Source organism: Chaetodon auriga, chromosome 20, assembly GCF_051107435.1.
Source record: "Chaetodon auriga isolate fChaAug3 chromosome 20, fChaAug3.hap1, whole genome shotgun sequence".
NCBI lineage: Eukaryota > Metazoa > Chordata > Actinopteri > Chaetodontiformes > Chaetodontidae > Chaetodon > Chaetodon auriga.
In genome coordinates this window covers 1285752-1303657 of record NC_135093.1, presented here as the reverse complement: position 1 = coordinate 1303657, position 17906 = coordinate 1285752, and the positions used below count along the sequence as shown (strand labels likewise).

Sequence of the window (17906 nt, the reverse complement as noted above, 5' to 3'; positions counted from 1 at the left end):
TCCAGGCCCATACTTTCAGTCTAAATGTTATCCGCCCCCTCAGCGCTCAATTGTAAGCAGGCGGGCCAACAAACAGTGATACACCCCCATGCACAATCACTGCCCTCCCCCTCCCTCAAGGAAAAAGAAACCACAGGGTGGAGCCCGCAGTGCAAATGAGGAACAGAGGAGTAGAGTTGCAGCCTCCCTCATGCTTTGTGTTTGAACATGAGCTCGAACTTACCAGTTTGAGTGTTTACAGATGACTTTTGTTTCCGCACTGATGGACTCATCAGCTGCTCCGTGTCTCTGCTGTCTCTGCTGTCTCTGTTCCAGCGTGATTGAACTATCTTGATAGAACTGAGTAAATCATTGCTGCAGGCTGTGGTCATGTGCACATCTCCGCTGCTCCAAAGAGCCAATGGAAAATCCAGAGAAAAAGTAAATAGAGTGAGTCACAGTCGGATCAGGCCAGATGCTGCCACCGTGTGACCAGAGCCGAGTCACCGTGCTGGAGTTCAGAGGAACAGAGCAGCTCTCATGTGGTCATGTGATTAATCAAATGTGTGTTCAGCCAATCACAAACATGGATTTGCCCTGTTGCTCTTTTGACATTTTCTCTGCGATTTTCAGGCACGTCTGTCCGCAGCCTCACACACACCTGCTAAACACACCTGTGTAACGGTTCAGACAGCAGAGCTGATTGGTCGGTCTCAGGAAAAGATCTCAGCAGGTGTGTCCTGTGGTCTGAGAGTCTGCAGAGAGACACTTCTTTTCTATTTCACTCTGCAGAGACCAGTGTGATTTGGGTTTTTAACTGTGAAATCTTTAATAAAAGCATTTCACACATGGATTCATCAGCAAATAGTGCTGAAATAATGGAACCTGGAAGGAAAGTCTGCGGCTGGTGGAGGAGAGGCTTTAATAAAATATTTAAGAGGAGAAATTCAGACTCACTGACAAGTGCAGAACAAGAGGCTGTTCCAGAAATTAATGCTGGTTTAGTTCTTGTTATTTTGACCCCTGAGGAATGAATAAAAACTCAGAAGTGTGTACAGAAAGCAGCACCTGCAGGTAAAATAACTACTTCAAATTATTGCTTTAGACAAAGAGCTCTGAAATTAAAACTGCACTAATCAGAGTCTTTATGTTAATAATCGATCGAATGTGGAAGGTGACAGTTTGCTAATGTTCCGACTTAATGAGGTGATAACGTGTGTTTAGTTTGTTCTGCTGCCCCAGGTGGCCGAAATATATCTGAATACTGCTTTAAGTGTTTTCATGTCATAAAAGGAAAAACAGCCTTTTTTCTTATGGTTGTGAGTGACAGCAGCTGTCTGTGTTTATGTGTATAAATACACAATAATTGATTTAATCAGGAATGTCACTTGAAGAAAAACTTCATCTCAGCAGCACAGACGTTTGGATACTGGAATATAAGATGAAGAGTCAAAAAGGTGAAAATACAACTTTAATACTTGAAAATTCATGTTAAAATTTAATATCAGAAAAAACAAAGACACTGAGACACTTTATGTCCTTATTGTATGAACTATAGTTACAGCGCAGTCAAGGATGCGTCTTTGAGGACGCAGAAAATCAAACGTTTGCATCAACAACAACAGCACCAACATCTGTCGCTTCAGAAACGGGAGTCTGTCTCGAAGCAGCATCAGCATCAGCCGCAGGCTGAGAGAGCAGCGACCCAGTCTGTTCATTTAGGGCAATACAGTTATGACCCCAGTGTCTGTCTGTCTGTGTGTCTGTGTGTCTGTCTGTCTGTGTGTCTGTCTGTCTGTCTGTCTGTCTGTGTGACTGTCTGTCTGTCTGTCTGTCTGTCTGCCTGTCTGTCTGCCTGTCTGCCTGCCTGTCTGTCTGTCTGTCTGCCTGCCTGTCTGTCTGTCTGTGTGACTGTCTGTCTGTCTGTCTGTCTGTCTGCCTGTCTGTCTGCCTGTCTGCCTGCCTGTCTGTCTGTCTGTCTGTCTGTCTGTCTGCCTGCCTGTCTGTCTGCCTGTCTGTCTGTCTGTCTGTGTGACTGTCTGTCTGTCTGTCTGTCTGTCTGTCTGCCTGCCTGTCTGTCTGCCTGTCTGTCTGTCTGTCTGCCTGCCTGTCTGTCTGCCTGTCTGTCTGTCTGTCTGTCTGTCTGCCTGTCTGTCTGTCTGTCTGCCTGCCTGTCTGTCTGCCTGCCTGTCTGCCTGTCTGCCTGTCTGTCTGTTAAATGCAGTACGGAGCTGGAGGTAGGAGGTGATTAGCCTAGCGTAGCATAAAGACCAGAAGCAGTGAGAAACAAATCTGGAAAAACGTCTGAGCGACTCCTTTAAAGGTTAAATATGATGTTAATATTCACAGTGGTCATGAAAAAACAAGTTTGAGTTTTCAGCATATCACTCTGTCCAAAAGTGTTTTAAAGCCTATGAGATACTGAACACTTACAGTGATTTCACACATTCTGTTACGGCATTATTTTAGATTCTGTTGTGCTTATTTCCTGTAACTTTGTATGTTTTACTTCAGCTGTAATGTCAGTGATGTCATTAAATATGTTCCTCTGAATCTCTTCATGCTGGCGGCTGGTGACCACCTGTGTGACATCACTCGTCCAGGACCAGCAGGAACTCACAGAGAGGCCTGCGAAGTTCAGTTAAGTGCTTCATGAGACAGACCCCAGGTCAGTTCAACACCCGCGGTTAATCTCCTACTGTGACTTTTAATTTAGTGCTTGTCTTTGTGTTTTATTAAACTACCTGTCGACATGTCGGATACCGATTGAGTTAGTAATTAAAAACATTAATTCAGCTCCTATCATCACGTGTCGCTGTGCTATTGATTATGAACCTGTTCTGTCAGGCAGAGACTATTCAAACCTGGGCTGTGGAGGTTGTGACGTGTCAGCAGAAACACACTGAAGCTTTTCAGCTGCAGCAGTCATGAGTCTGAATAGTTTCTCTTCATCACTGCGTCTTCATCACTGCACTCCCACCAGCTCTGTGATCGGCGGGGCAAACACCATCAGTTCCTGGTACTTGTTGAAGAAAAGGTGCAGGCGGGAGAGGTAGCTGTCCTCCTGGTATGGAAGCTGCTTCTCGGTCAGATACTTGGACACGACAGGCTTCACCTGCAGAGAGACGAGGACTCTTTCACAGGTGAACACAGCGGAAAATAACAGATGCTGAACCTTTAGCTACATCTTTAGCATCTGTATGAGACGCAGAGGGCTGTGATCAAACGTTTGACGAGCTGGGAATGAGAGAAGTCCGCATGCACACACGCTGAGTGAAAACCCTTTGGCACATCAGATAAAACACCCTGTGATAGTCTGAAACGATTTGGGTTTGATTCCCACCTTTAGACACATGTGATCAGACAGGAAGGGGAAGAGGTGGTGCTCCACGTGACAGTTGATAAGCGAGTGTCCAAATATCCAGTCCAGCAGGAAGTTACGCGGCAGGTTCAGGACTCCGTAGGTCATCTGGTAGATCCTCTTTGGTCGACTGGTGGGAGAGAACATGTGGAGGCCGATGTGCTGCAGATGACACACAGTTAGTCCGGTTAAAGCCAGTCAATCCCACGGGTGTTTAACTAACCTCAGTACAAAATACTTAGAGCTTAATATGCTGAATTCTGCCTTTGAAGATATATGATACATAAATGCACTCATGATTCAAGGTGATTAAGACTTTAACATTTCAGTGAAACTGTGATTTGACCTCATTTAAATGTCCACAAACGAGCTGCCTGACAGTGAACCTGGACCACAGGCCGGCGGCTCGCTTTGTTTGGCTGCTAAATCCAGAACCTGCTCGAACAAACTGCTTTTCACGCCCTAGAATTTCAATATTTGTTTGGTATCAGTGGAGCAAAACATCAAGAAAACTGCCGCCAAGGCTTGCATAAACACAAAATAAAGAGTATAAAGTGTACATAAAGTGCTTTACACAGTGTCAATGTGTAAACCAAATGTTTATTAAAAGAAAGGAAATGAGAAGAGTTTTCAGTATTCTCAAATGAGTCAACCAAACCAAAGGTCATCCTCAGCTGGAAGAACATGGGGCGTTGAGCTCAGGGGGGAAAAGATAGGACAACAGCCAACAACAGCACCAGCAGACAGGTTAGAACATGTTTTCAGTCTGACCCCCCAGAGAGAACAAACACTCTCCCCTGTTAGACCCTCGACTTCACATCAAGAACCTGTGTTTTCTAATCCATCTGCACACTCTTTGATCAGAACAATGCACAATGACCTGCTGGGAAAATCATGCATGAGCTGCTCCTTTTTATCCTGTTGGTTCCCTGAATAGTTTGATCCAACACAAAGCTGCATTCAACACGAGTTTCTCAGACGGTCGTTTAACAAGAGGGGCTCCCATAATCACTTGGTGTGAAATGACACAGGAGTCTTTATCAAATCTGTGAGAGGTGAACACGTGTGGCCACAGCATGTCTGTAGGAATTTAGTGTCAGCATAGTAGGAGCCCATGAAGGACCTGCTCTGGAGCTTGAACATGAACATGAACGACAGCTTTCTGGCAAAAAGGTTTCGGGTGAAGTTTCTGCTGGTTGGACGTCCTGTGTTTGACCTATTCGTCCACCAAGACCTGCTCCCTCCACAGACCTGGTTCCTCATTATAGTGTCACCTGAGTTCCTAAAGGCTTTCAGGCAGAAAACCCTGAAGGCAAACCTCTCCCAGAACCACCCAAACAGGCTTACATACTATCAATGTCCACAAAGGTATGAGACCAAATAGACCAAATTATAGGAAAACAACACGCACTCACATACTAACATGTGTACCTGAGTGTGCACTGCTACACCCCGCAAAACCACGTCCTGCAAAACCACGTCCTGCAAAACCACATCCTGCAGAACCGCGTCCTGCAAAACCACGTCCTGCAAAACCACGTCCTGCAAAACCACATCCTGCAGAACCGCGTCCTGCAAAACCACGTCCTGCAAAACCGCGTCCTGCAAAACCACAGCCAACTACTTTGATTTATGACAAACTAAAGAGACCCCATGTCCTTTGTGTTTAGTGCTAACTGGCAAATGTTAGCATGCTGACACGCTAAACTAAAACTCTTAACATTTTAAACATCATACCTGCTAAACATCAGCATATTAGCATTGTCTTAGCTTTCAGCTAACACCAGCATGACTAAGCACAGCTCACAGAGCCGCTGGCATGGCTCTACAGTGCAGCAGGCCTGCTGCAGGTATTTCTCACCTGGAAAATGTTGACATGGATATACGGCACAGAGAACATTGCTCTGCAAACAAGCATACAGAGCAAAGCGCTGAGAGGTGACAGGAAGCCGGAGACGTGGATCAGCAGCCAGTACTGAGAATACAGGCCCAGCGCTACCATCAGCATGGTCCTAACGACGTGAGCCAACGAGTGTCCTTTGAGATGAGCTGTAAAACCAGAGAATATGAAACCATCACATGTGTGAGAATAAACTCACAGGTAGGTGAGAGAGGCGAGGTAACACGGGACCTTGAACAGCATCAGAAGGTAAGAAATCTGTCTCAGCTTTATGCTGATAATCACATTTAATGTTGAAATATTTGAGCAAACCCATAAACCTTCTGTTCCTCTGCGGTCCTGTGGCGCCTCTTACCGAGTGCAACGAGGGGAGTGATGATGGGCACGGCCAGGGGGGCTACGAACAGGTAGACGGTGCGGGGCAGGAAGGGGACCTTCCATACGCTGGAGTCGCCCAGTCCAATGACGTTAGTGTGAGCGTGATGCATCTTAATGTGGCCGTGAACGCCGGCTCGCGCTGAGAACGAGCCACAGATCTGAGTGGAAGAAGACAAGGACAGACGCTCGTTTATGGACGTTCAAACAGCAGAACCATCAGTGAGGCAAACACATTAAAACAATCAATGAAAATGATCCAGCAGGAAGCTCAGCATTGGTTGACTTTTTTATTATACGTCCTTCTTCCGCTTGCTTTGATAAGCAGCCACCAATGAGGCCAAAGAACAGCAAAGATTATCCTGTTTGTTTACTGAGCGTTCAGTAAACATCCAGATCCGAATTCACGGGTTCAGGAGTTCATCGAACTGTTCAGCAGCGAGGTTATTAAACACAGCTTTAATAACCTGATTCACAGTGTTGGACTCATCCATGAAGGCTCATCACTCACTCTTGTAAATATTACTGTTTCCAGGGTCATACCAGGGTTGGCTGGCTGAGCACGAGGCCTCACTGCTTCACATTCACTCATTCACTCACAGCTGCTCTGCAACAGCTGTGCAGCTGTATACAACTGATCCCAGAGCAGCGTCTCTCAAACAGCTTCATCTCTGTCTTCTAGATGACAAGTTTGATACCACTCTCATGCCTGTCTGGTAAATATGAAGCTACGGCCAGTTAGCTTAGCATAAAGACTGGAAACAATGGGAAACGGCTAGTTAACATGTTATGTCTGGTTTGTTTAATTTGCACAACAAATATAGAAAAGAATGTCTTGACCCAGACTATTTCTTGGATGAGGCGCTGACTTCCTGGAGTCTTATCATCACTGTGCAGTTATCAGGCGACCAGCAGAACCAGGAAGTAGTTCAGCACACAGTCCCCATAACACCACAGTGACCCCACTGTTTGTACAGATTAAACACAGGATTCAACATGTGAACCATTGAGCTTTAAAGGTGCTGGAGGGAGAATTCTGTTACATACGGAGCCAGGCTAGCTCCATTTCCAGCCTTTATGCTAAGCTAGGCTAACTGGCTACTAGCTCTAGCTTCATATTTACCCTACAGACATGAGAGTGGCATCAATCATCTCAGCATGAAAGCAAATAAACACTCTTCCCGAGATGTTCCTTTAGCACCTTGCTCAAGGGCGCTTCTGCAGTTAAACTCACGGCTGCGGAGCTGCATGTGAGAATGACACCAAACTCAAGAATAAGCTTTGCCTCAGGTGTTTAACGACAGCCGTCGGTTTGTTCTGAACATCTCACCTCGATGAAGAAGACGGCCCAGAACTTCCCCCAGGCCTGCGACTCGCTGAGCGCCCCGTGACTCGCCAGGTGCGTCCCTTTGATGGTGATGACAGCGTGAGCCACGCCCATCAGCAGCATGCCCGCCGCAAAGCTGACGATCTGAGAGGAGCCGAGCAGCAGGAAGGCTGCAAGACAAAGTCCAGAAATCTAAGACCAGATAGTGACGCTTTGACCTCTGCAACAGAACACACGATACCACAATCATCACCGACAAAGAGCAGAAACACAGATACTCGCTTAGACTACATGACCCCGACACGTTGGCTTTTCTCTTTCTTTTTGCTATTTTCTAATCCTTTTTGAGTTTCTTTGGTTTCTAAATGTGTGCTGGATGTGTCCGCTGGCCTCTCACACTTCAGCAACATTAAGAGGCTGCAGTGACCAACAAAGCATGCATGAAAACAGAAAGACAGCTTGTGTATTCTTAGATCCTTCATACTAGTGGAGCAAAATACTGATTTAATAAAAGTTTGTGCTGAGGATGGAACCATTGTCCTTTGTACAGGAAACATTAGAGGACATCTGAGACTCTGTTCATGGCTTTAATGGACATTATTTGTAAAAGTCACCATTTAATAACGGTTTTGTGTTTTAGCCTCCATGTTTGTAGCATTTGGTGTGTAATGCTAACATTAGCATGTGCTAAATTAAGTTAACTTTCAAAATAAAGCTCAAGAGTTCACTCATGAACTCATGTGTTGGAGAAGTGGAGGTTTTGGCTGTGGCTGTTTTCACGGACCATAAATGGCAGTTTTAACTGTAATCCACAGCTGCTGAGGGCTTTGATTCTGGGCCAAAGTGAGACATCACCAGACCGACTGACCCGCGCTGTCGTCCCCACAGCGACGCCGCTGTGTGGCTGAAAACTGGATCTGTCAGCTGTGAGCGTCCACTCAGGCAGGGGGATCAGGTGAAAGAGTGAAACTTTATCCCTACCTGGACGTGACTGTGCAGCTTCGTGTCTGACGGACGGCTTTGCTTTCATGATTATCTCACTGTGAAATGATCCTGTGGAGTTTTACATCAAATCTGCTTTTTCTGCATTTAAAGTCTGATGATTTTCTTGAGTATACAGCTGTTATCGTTCAATACTCACAGACATTAAAGAACTGATAATGACTTCCTGTCTGCTCACTCGGTTTGACGATAAAATGACCTCACTGTGATCGCAGTGAATAATGAATGAACTGCAGCATTGAGGTGGCTGCACTGTGGTAACAGACTGGACTCTAATAACCCTGTAAGAGAAGCAGCCGGCGAGGCTTCGCTGGCTGGAGCAGCCGGGTTTAGGTGACACATTTCCTTCTTAACCCAATAAAACTGTGCTAATATACTGCACCTCCTATTTCAAAGCAGCCTATTTCGAGGTGATAAGTCACAAGCTGTGTGATACACAATGACAGATGCCTCCTCAGCTGCACCATGTGCCTAAATTCAAGTTCAAGTGAGTATTTCCTCAGCCTTATACTACAGTATAAACTGCATGGATCTGCTTGAGGAAAACTCACAAAAACACAGTTATAAGAGCGCAAATACAGCAGTAATCTATCATAAATCTAGATTACAAGTGGAGTTTGAACCAGGTGTCCTGTGGTGCTGCAGAAAGCTGTCAGCTCCAATGATCGAGTGTCATGAGCGACAATAGACACTCGTCCTAATTGAGGTCAGTAGCTGACCACCAGTGACCCAGATAGAGGGGCACCATGGGATACCGTGAATGTGTAAACCAGCGACAGCAACAGAGCTGAACTGAGCTCTGAAACATGCTCGATGGAACGTGATTATCTTCCAGATCACATTAATTAATTAATGAGATAATTAAGGCTGACGTAATCAGTTGATTTACTTAATTTTATTAATAAGGGGCCATGTATTAAAGAGAAATTGATTCATTAATTTAGTATATATGACATTTGATTAACGGTTAAAGCAAAAAAGGCCAAATTTCTCATTTCATTTTATAGACTCAACAGTTAATCAAGAAACAAATCAGGAGATTAAAGTATAATAAAAATAACTGATATTTTCAGCTTTGTTCTCACTCCAAGTCGTCACATTGGCTCTCAGAGATTCTTATTGGTTAATTTTCTAACTGACAGATTAAATTGTGGAAACAGTTCTACATACAATCTTCTAATGGAAAGTTAACATGTTCCTACTGTGCAGCTTAGCAGCTACAGTTCAAGGTGATCAAAGGAGAAAATGCAGCTCACAGTCCGACATCCAGGCTGTGACGTCACCGCAGAAAGTTCACTTTAAGTTGTTCATTTCTTCATCAGGCACAGTTCACCTGATTCTACTGATTCATCAAACTACATGATGGAAATGAGATTCAGCCAAAAGGTTTATGTTTCTGTGCAGTTCCCGAACTGATCATTGATACCTTGAAATAAAAGTTAACCACCTTCTGAATAAGACGTTTCTAACTCGCCTGTGCACAAACAGCTTGTGGTGACTTGTAGTCACTGAATAAAGCAGCTGACGATCCAGCAGCTGTGTGAAGTTTCAGTCTTACCGGGCGGCAGACAGAGGAATGCTGCTGCCAGGATGCTGCAGTCGATCCCCCTCCTCTCCCACCAGCTGCTCTCTCTCACCGTCTTCTGCACCAGCCTCGTCAGCTCCATCATCAGCGACTCCTTCTCCGCCTCCTCACCACCTGCTCCTCCATTCTTCATCTCCTCACTGTATTCAGAGTCTCCTTTTCTCTTGACTAACGTCTCCCCCGTCCTCCCTCCTGCTCCCCTCTCACCCCCCTGCTCCTCCGGTACACTCTGCATGTCCTGTGCTGATGAGCGGCTCAGAACAAACTCACCATGCGTTTTGTGTCCTGCTGCAAGCAGCCGGCGCTAAACGCTGCCTCCACACCGAGCACAAAGTCCACAGGTCAAAGTTAGCATTACGAAAGTCCTTATTGGTTAGAGGCATTGTCAGAGAGGCCCAGCCCCCTTCCTGCTGCTTCAAGAGCCTCGTGGACCCTCCTCCCCCACCCCCTCCTCATCTCTTACACTGTTTCCCCTCTTTTTTCCCCTGTCAGCTGACTCCTGGTGCAGTCCAGCAGCAGTGGCCTTTATTATCTCACGGCCTGAAGATGTAAGGCTGCTCTGTGACGTGACAGATCCAAAAATCCTCACAAAGCAGCCACACAGAACTACAGCTGCTCAGAGTCCACCTCTCTCCCCTCTCTGGTGTCTCATACATTCTGCATATCGCTCACCCCCTCGTGTTTCTTTGTGTCAGCCCCCCCCCCATCTCTGCAACCTTGGCAAACATCCTGGGAAAGGAGAGGGAGAAGGAGGGCGGGGGGATTAACAGAGGCTGTTCAGTTGTTTCTTGACTGGGGGAAAGGTTCAGAAGGAGAAGATGCTGCTGTGCAGGAATGTGCTCTGATGGCTCTGCTGTGTTTATGTGTTGGCGCAGGTGAGAGTATATATATCTGCTGCACATATCTGATGTCAGTGCTGCATTTCTTCTGGAGACAGGCCAGTGTTCTGGGCTTGAAGCCATGACTGCAGCATGCATGTGCATTTTGTACTCCACAGAACAGCAGGTAAACTGCAGAGCATGAACATAAGAACAGCAGGCTGTCTGACAGCTCTGCTTACAGCCTTCAGCTGGTTGTTTTTATTTATTCAAGCACTATCGTCCGTCAGCGTCACTCTTTTAGTGCAGAGAATGAGACGTGAAGGCTGCAGACGTAAAGCAGCAAACACTGGCTGAGTTCTAAAACATATTCACACGCAAAACTATAATACTTTTCACTTTATTCTAATAAAAGATCGTTATGGTTGCAGGTACATCTTCAGATACAAAAACATTCATGCACAGTCACACTCAAGTTCACTGACGGACAGATCTTAAGTGAAACCAAATACACCCGCAGCAACCTGAGATAACAGTGTTATCTGTCTCACTCCCATAACCCCACAGTACCACCCCATTGTCCTAACTACTGCAGCAGAGTAACAGTCAGTCTGGGTCTATTTTCATCCATAAATAACCCCACAAATAGTAAGTCGCCATTGTTTATGTGCCATGGAGCAAAACAACATGTCCAAAGTAAGAAAACTGTACAATGAAGCCAAAATAAACAACATGTCCAAAGAATTAGTTACATTCACTAATACATGAATTAATACAGTATGCAAACATAACAGAGCACACAAACACAGTAAATGTGTGTGCGTGTTTGTATATGTAACAAAGTTTTCCTATAAGCTGTTCATCACTTCTGTTCAGTTTCAGGCAGATGCCTTTGGTCCATGTTGCATTCACTGACCGTACTGTGGAGGAATAACTGTGCAAGGAGCCAGCATCATGTGTGCATAACGTCTTCACTGTGTGTTAATCCTGTTGATAGAAAATCACATGACGAATGATCGATAACATGTAGAATTGATCCCTGAGGGGAAACTGGGTCGGCTGCAGCTGCTCCCATCGTACAACAAACAAATAACACAGAAATAAGAAATATCTTAGAGAATATGTGAAATTATGTACACTATACTACAATATAAAACAACCATTAATAATGAAATATGTAAATGTAATTTGACATCTGTGATGTCATCATGCTACAATAAATAGCAACTGTCTATACAGAAATATGTGTGATGTGTAAAAAGATACATTAAGTAACAAGAATACCAGAATACTACTACCACTATACTAATAACAATAATACCAATACTAATAACTTATAGGCCACCAAAGCTCTGAAATCTTGTGTCATGTATCACACATCGCCACTAGATGGAGCCATTTAGCCAATTAAAAAAGCTGTTTAAAGAATCATCCCTGGCTGAGTTGTCGCACCCAAACAAGTGCAACATCAGTATGAGTGACGTTAGGAGGAACCAGCCAGAGTAACATTAAAAGAACATGAGGTGCTAATTTATTAGCTGCATCTTGTTGATTATTGGTCAAAGTTGTGGTTACAGCATGATGTATGGATGCTCATTCAGCTGAATGGAAACTGCTCGCCAAGCGCATACGCCAACACGTTTTCTTGCCTCTGTTTTGTGTGGCTCGCTGCTCATTACATTACATGCAAGGTTTATCTGGTAGGAGAGGACAGCGGCGCTTCCCATTTCAAACAAAACGTGAATAACTCCATACTGACCTTCACAGCTCAGTGTCTTCAATGGCCTCTGGTTCATCTAGGGTGTCCAGACGTCTCTTGCAGGCATCCAGAAGTTTCTTCCTGGGGCCCAAAGGGATGTGAATGCTGGTGAGGTCCTGATCTGAACAAAGCAGCAGAGCCTCCAGGTCGATCTTCTCCCTCCTGAAGATCTGCATGAACTCACTGAGGTTTTGAGAAGCCAGGAAGGTTTCTAGAGGACTGTTCTCTGGCTCCAAGTCCTGATCCAGCACAACATCAGTTTCCTCCCAGGGCAACTCCTGAAGGTTTCTTTCTTGCAGGCTCAAGGCACTGCCAATACTGTCCTCATCGAAGCTGGGCGAGCGTCGAGGCAGATGACCTCGTAGGCGAACGTTAGGTGCTTGACCCACAGGTTCACTTCCTGCTACACTCCCTTCGTCCCGCGCCCCAATACCAAACATGCCTCCACTCATATAGTTCCTCCTGAACACCATGGTGCCAAGTCCAGGTCGGGTGAACAGGGAATCACGTCCAGAGTCGGCGCTGATCTCCGAATACGCGGCCTCATGGAGGCCCGGGTCGCTCATGGCACGGGAGACGGTGTCGGCATCGTCGTCATCGTCGCGGGGGAACATGTCGCGGATGTTGAGGCGTGACCGCTCCTTGGGGTTGGCATACGTGCCTTGTTTGAGGAACATGACGTCATTGCCAAGCTGCAGGCCGGACAGCGAGCGCACACTTTTCCTCCCATCCTCGTAGATCTTGAACGATCCGTCAACCTGCTTCTTCTTCTCCAGCTTCTTCTGGATCTTGGCCTTGCCCTTGGCTGTGGAATGCAGAGTGGCCTGAGAGCAAAGTATAGACATTAGAAATTAAGACAGATTGCTAACATCCATTTAGGTCAGTGAATGAACGGAAAGCATGTTGAGAACCAGAGCTAACAGGACAGTTAACCTGAAAGTGGGACATGACATATTTTCCACTGTAACACACAGTCAAAGAGCGATCACCTGTGAGTATGGCATGTTGGAGGTGACAGTGTTGAACTTGCGGCTCAGTGTGCTGCTGCTGGTGTAGCTAGAGAAGCTAATAGTGTCTAAGTTGTCTAAAGCGGCGGACTCCTTCATGAACTTCCTCTCCATGCGCTCGCGGTGCTTCCTCTGGAGCTTTGCGCACTCTTTGATCCGGCGCTCTGCGGCACGGAACGCCCGGTCCTTCAGTTTACTGACCAGCTTTGGGTTGAGGGCGATCTGCTTGGCAGCGATGGAGTCCAGGTAGCGAACACAGTCCATGTGCCCCTTGGTGGCAGCCATGTCCAGCGGTGTGTGGTAGTCGTTGTCCAGACACCACACGTTGGCACCGAAAGCCACCAGGAAGGACAGGCAGTTGTGGTGGCCATTGGCAGCTGCCAGGTGAAGAGGTGTGTTGCCCCAGATGTCACATTTGTCCGGGTCGCCTCTAGAAGACAGAGAGGACAAGAAGCCATGTTGGATCTCAACACTTCATACAAAACATGTGTAACACACAGCAGCATTCAGCAGTATTACTCTGTTTTCTGTCGGGTCGTACAGCATGAATTCACTCCCTCTTCTCTGCAGGTTTCTGATTTCATGTTCTGCATCAGACAGAAGTTTTCTCACAGAGAGCTGCTGCAGACTGAACCCGGGTTCACTGAGATCTCCTTACACTACAGACTGAACTCAGGAAGCAAGGTGACTCACAATTACATCAGTTCATCTGCTGCACACTGAAAAGGACCCTTCGGTTTGGAGTTGGAGATGCTTTGATGGAGTACGGCATGTGATCACCTGAGCTGCGTGACGTAACGGGAACGTCAAGTTATTTGTATCCATCATAGTAAAAACGAGGTACAGTGTACTGAGTATTTTCACTTCATGCTCTGTGGCTGAACAAGTTCTGCATTTTTTGGCTGCTACACCTCTGGAACACATCTGGTTCCTTATATTTATCTTATACTGCAAATATAAGGATTTGCTCTTTTCTCTGTTTTAGTTTAAACCGATCTATATAAACCTTTCACAGTCGAAATGTATGATTTCTGATTAATCATTTACTTGGAAAAATGATAGATTGGATAATCAATAATGAAGAGAAACATTTCTTGTAACTCAAAAGTCTGCAGTAATACTAGCTGAGTACCTGCTGCTGGAGTACAATGACTACTCGGGTGTAGTATTCAGCATCACGTACATATGGACAGATTACTGCGATATCGGTAAAACACTACCCATAATGCAGTGCAAGCATAACAGATTAAACAGTACAACACGCGCTGGACTTTGGCTTTTGGCTTCAGACTGATTATCACTGAAACACGGCAGCATGTCGACTCCACATACATACAGTGAACTGTGTTTGTAGTGAGCCGAAGCCCCTCCTCTTCCTGTTTTCTCCCCGCCCACATGGCCGGGCCCTGATCAATAATTGAAGCACTGCAGGTTAAACATGACAGAGGTGACTTTGCATTATTTATCCCACACACCAGGCGTGTTTTTTTGCAGACACCCAGAGACACTGTTACCACACACACACACACACACACACACACACACACACACACACACACACACACACACTGCAGGGTCACCGCCTTCATGACCCCTGATTTCAGGTCCTGGCGGCTCGCGGGCAAAGCCTCCAAATATCACATGCGACATTAGAGCATGTGGTTTATTTTCGTGTTCGGAGCATCGTGTTTTGCTCTTGTCGTCCTGTGTCAGCTGAAAGGGCAGCTGAGCAGATCATATTCCAAAGGTACAGAAACAAGAAGTGTATCACTGTAGTAACACGGAGGATGAATCACACCGAACATCTGCAGCTCTGCCAGGAGGTTTGACTCAGGGATGACACACAAACCTCAGACAAACACCTGTTCACTAGCAACAGGTATGTCTGAGTATCAAACTTCAGACCTGCCTGAGTAAAAACATCAAGTTCCAATGGCGGGATGAACCTCGATCAGTCAGTCCAGAGCAGACAGCAAACTGCACATGACGCGTCAGCATTTACTCAGAAACCAACCAGTACTGTCAGGATACGAGCATGTTATCAGCCACGCTAACAGCATGGCTCCAGAAATGAAAACGCAGGTCTGTCCGTCTGTCCATCCACCACTTTGATCCAGACTGAAACATCTCAACATCTGCTGGACGAGCTGAAAGTCTGCACAGACATTCATGGTCCCCAGAGGAAAGAGCCCGCTGACTTTAATGATGCGCTGACTTTTTCTCTTCCGCCATCGTCAGGCCAAACATTGACTTCTGTTTACATGAGAAACAAACAGCGTGTCCATCAGCTTTAGCTGTGCTACCTAGCAAATGCTAGCATGCTAACACACTGAACTAAGATGCTGAACTAGCATGCTGCTGTTAGCATTGACAGCCTGTCTGATGCTTTTAAATTTGATTGCTCCTAATTTATCCTAAAGAGTTTATGCAGAAACACTTCAGATTTGAGCTTTCAGGGACTTTTTCATATAAGACTGGACATTAATAAGAGGTGATCATGAAGGCTCTGTTCTGTCCTCTTTAAACTTTACCTTTTGCTGTGAACTTTGACCTGCAGCTCAGCCTTAGTCACCCGTCTTTGCTTCACGTCCACTCTGCACTGCATCCTGCATGCACGCTCCTATGAAGATGCTCTATCCATCACCGTGACCTTTCCTGAGGCTGCAGTCGCCCCCCAGCATCAAACCCAACTGCTGCTCGCCTTATAAACCTGCCACCAGCGGCGTGACATACTGCGCTCTGCCCTCCTGTTGGTCTGCAAAAATATGATGAAAGGCCGCTTTGTCTGTCTGCTAAACCTCGAACAAAAGACTTCTCTGACACATTAGCTTCAACTTATCTCACAGAATATAGATTTACTCCTAAAGCCGTTTACGGTCATCTCAGTTTTCTCTAACAAACACACAGCCAACGCTCTCTGATGAGGGCCAATTAGACTTCAGAGCACTGATCATATCTGCTGCTCGGGAGCCAATCGGTTTCTGCACTGTGCCCTTCAGTAATTGATCGGTGTCGTCGATGAGCCAGATTATACCTGCTCCTGCACTCTGTCCTGCCATGTCACGGATTAGCCTGAGCCACATCTGTGAGATTAACAATAAGGTTATCACGCTCCAGCACACACTCTTCTTCTTCCTCCTCACTGAGTGTGTGTGTTAGAGTGTGTGTATGGTGTGAAGTGCTGCTGCTGTGACCTTTCTCTGTAATCAGGCTGTTAAAATGTATAGACCTCCATCAGCTGCGTCACATGATGAGTGATGGGGTGGGAGGAGGTGTGGCACCGTGTTTTTATCTTCAGGCTAATATGAGCAGGCAGGTGAGTGAGCTGAGGTTAGACTGTACAATAAACACCAGAATTCAACACCTTTGTGTTCACAGAGAAACTCTGACCTGATAACAGAGATTAAAGCTTTCTTCTCAAAGTGAAGTTTCTGACTGAAATGAGACAAATCCACTTATGTACTGCAACTTTTCACCGAAAGAAACACACAAAACTAACAAAACAATAGAATAATAGTTAAAAACAGTCAAAGAATCCCCTCCAGTAAAAGCAGACAGGGAGTCCTGTGAGGACACAGGGGACATTATTTGACCCTCACTGGTCTCCAGACTCACCCTCTCCCCACGATGAGCCGGAGCGCCTCCAGGTTGCCGTGGTAAGCGGCCCATAAGGTCGGCGTCATCCCATCCTCGTCCGGCGCGTTCAGCTCCTTCCGCGTGGCCTCCTTCAGCACGTCCAGGTAGCCGTCCCGGGCCGCCCGGTGGTACCGGTCGTTCATGGCGGCGCCCTCGGCTCACTCTGGGTTCGGTTCCATGGGGGTTCTGGACGGTTTGCCCCGTTATTTAGGCAACTTTTAGTCCGGGACGCGGCGTGTCCGGACGGCCTGGAGCGGCACGGAGCGGCTGACAGGAAGGGTTGCTAGGACACGAACAGGAGGCGTGCTGGTCGCCAGGCAGGGGCGGGGCTACGATGATTAGACCCGCCCCTCTGAACAACAAGTACCATGGACCGTGAAATAGAATAAATAGAAGAGAAGAGAAGAGATGTACAGAACAACACAACCTAGAACAGAACACAGTGAAGAAGAACAGAAAAGAAAAACATAGAAAAGGTAGAGACATGCAGCACAACTGAATGGAACAGAACACAATAGAACACAATAGAACACAATAGAATAGAATAGAATAGAATAGAATAGAATAGAATAGAATAGAATAGATAACCTCTCAGGAAACAGTAGAAAAAACGAACGTTTTTGTGAAAAAGTTCACGATAACTGCAGTTTGTGAGATGCTGAAATTGAAGCATGTGACATGTGATTCTTCTGTCTGATGTCTGCGCTTCAACCAGAGTCCATGTTCTTCCTCCTCTCACTGGAGAAGATCAGGGCCGTATTCACAAAGCTCCTAACGAAGCCCAGCAAGGAATCTGAGCTTAAGAGTGATTCAGGAAGTGTCTGAGAGCAACTCTGAGCAAGGAGGTACACAAACTTTTATCTTAGTGAGCTGTGGTTGACCCCGTTGCTAGGTACGACGCAGTCTTCTAAATGCTGTGATTGGTTGTTACAAAAAGGGAAAGAAAAAAAAAGCTCTCGCTCCTGGTAATAAATGGACAGTAAAATCAAACAATCACATAACTTGGACTGTAAAGAAATGTGTAATCGTGACATTAATTTATGTCATGAAACTCAGCAAAATGAAATGAATTGTGACATTAATTCAATATGTTTGAATTATATTGATTTGCTTATTGTTCTGTTTACTACGACGAGCGACGAGTGTGAGACGCGCTG

At 46.0% G+C, this 17906-nt stretch overlaps 2 protein-coding genes across 5 annotated transcripts; both read right to left on the bottom strand.

The window, feature by feature from the left end:
• Window positions 1–1433: 1433 nt before the first annotated feature.
• On the bottom strand, window positions 1434–10049 carry fads6 (fatty acid desaturase 6). 4 transcript variants are annotated; one of them, XR_013079300.1, is made up of 7 exons: window positions 9503–10049; window positions 6946–7112; window positions 5596–5776; window positions 5202–5389; window positions 3323–3502; window positions 2127–3094; window positions 1434–1926 (listed from the first exon to the last, which is right to left on the bottom strand). XR_013079300.1 is itself a non-coding variant. In XM_076760192.1 (6 exons), the coding sequence occupies exons 1-6, from the start codon at window positions 9762–9764 to the stop codon at window positions 2945–2947; spliced, it is 1128 nt and encodes a 375-aa protein (XP_076616307.1). In that variant the 5' UTR covers window positions 9765–9965; the 3' UTR covers window positions 1434–2944. The 4 variants fall into 4 exon arrangements, 1 of the variants encoding a protein (XP_076616307.1); XR_013079302.1 differs by having other exon boundaries at window positions 1434–1758; window positions 2175–3094; XR_013079301.1 differs by having other exon boundaries at window positions 1434–1782; window positions 2099–3094; window positions 9503–9965.
• Window positions 10050–10732: 683 nt separating this feature from the next.
• On the bottom strand, window positions 10733–17031 carry LOC143339226 (pre-mRNA splicing regulator USH1G-like). The gene is made up of 4 exons (XM_076760340.1): window positions 16729–17031; window positions 13096–13543; window positions 12107–12930; window positions 10733–11334 (listed from the first exon to the last, which is right to left on the bottom strand). The coding sequence occupies exons 1-3, from the start codon at window positions 16890–16892 to the stop codon at window positions 12109–12111; spliced, it is 1434 nt and encodes a 477-aa protein (XP_076616455.1). The 5' UTR covers window positions 16893–17031; the 3' UTR covers window positions 10733–11334; window positions 12107–12108.
• Window positions 17032–17906: the final 875 nt, after the last annotated feature.

Excerpts from the sequence above, each read along its gene's own strand:
- LOC143339226 (XM_076760340.1), bottom strand. The coding sequence starts at position 16,892 with ATGAACGACCGGTACCACCGGGCGGCCCGGGACGGCTACCTGGACGTG. Across the intron at positions 13,544-16,728 it reads CGGCTCATCGTGGGGAGAGG|AGGCGACCCGGACAAATGTG; the intron begins GTGAGTCTGGAG and ends TCTGTCTTCTAG. Across the intron at positions 12,931-13,095 it reads CCAACATGCCATACTCACAG|GCCACTCTGCATTCCACAGC; the intron begins GTGATCGCTCTT and ends CTTTGCTCTCAG.
- fads6 (XM_076760192.1), bottom strand. The coding sequence starts at position 9,764 with ATGCAGAGTGTACCGGAGGAGCAGGGGGGTGAGAGGGGAGCAGGAGGG. Across the intron at positions 5,390-5,595 it reads CACTCCCCTCGTTGCACTCG|CTCATCTCAAAGGACACTCG; the intron begins GTAAGAGGCGCC and ends CTGGTTTTACAG. Across the intron at positions 3,095-3,322 it reads CTGATCACATGTGTCTAAAG|GTGAAGCCTGTCGTGTCCAA; the intron begins GTGGGAATCAAA and ends GTCTCTCTGCAG.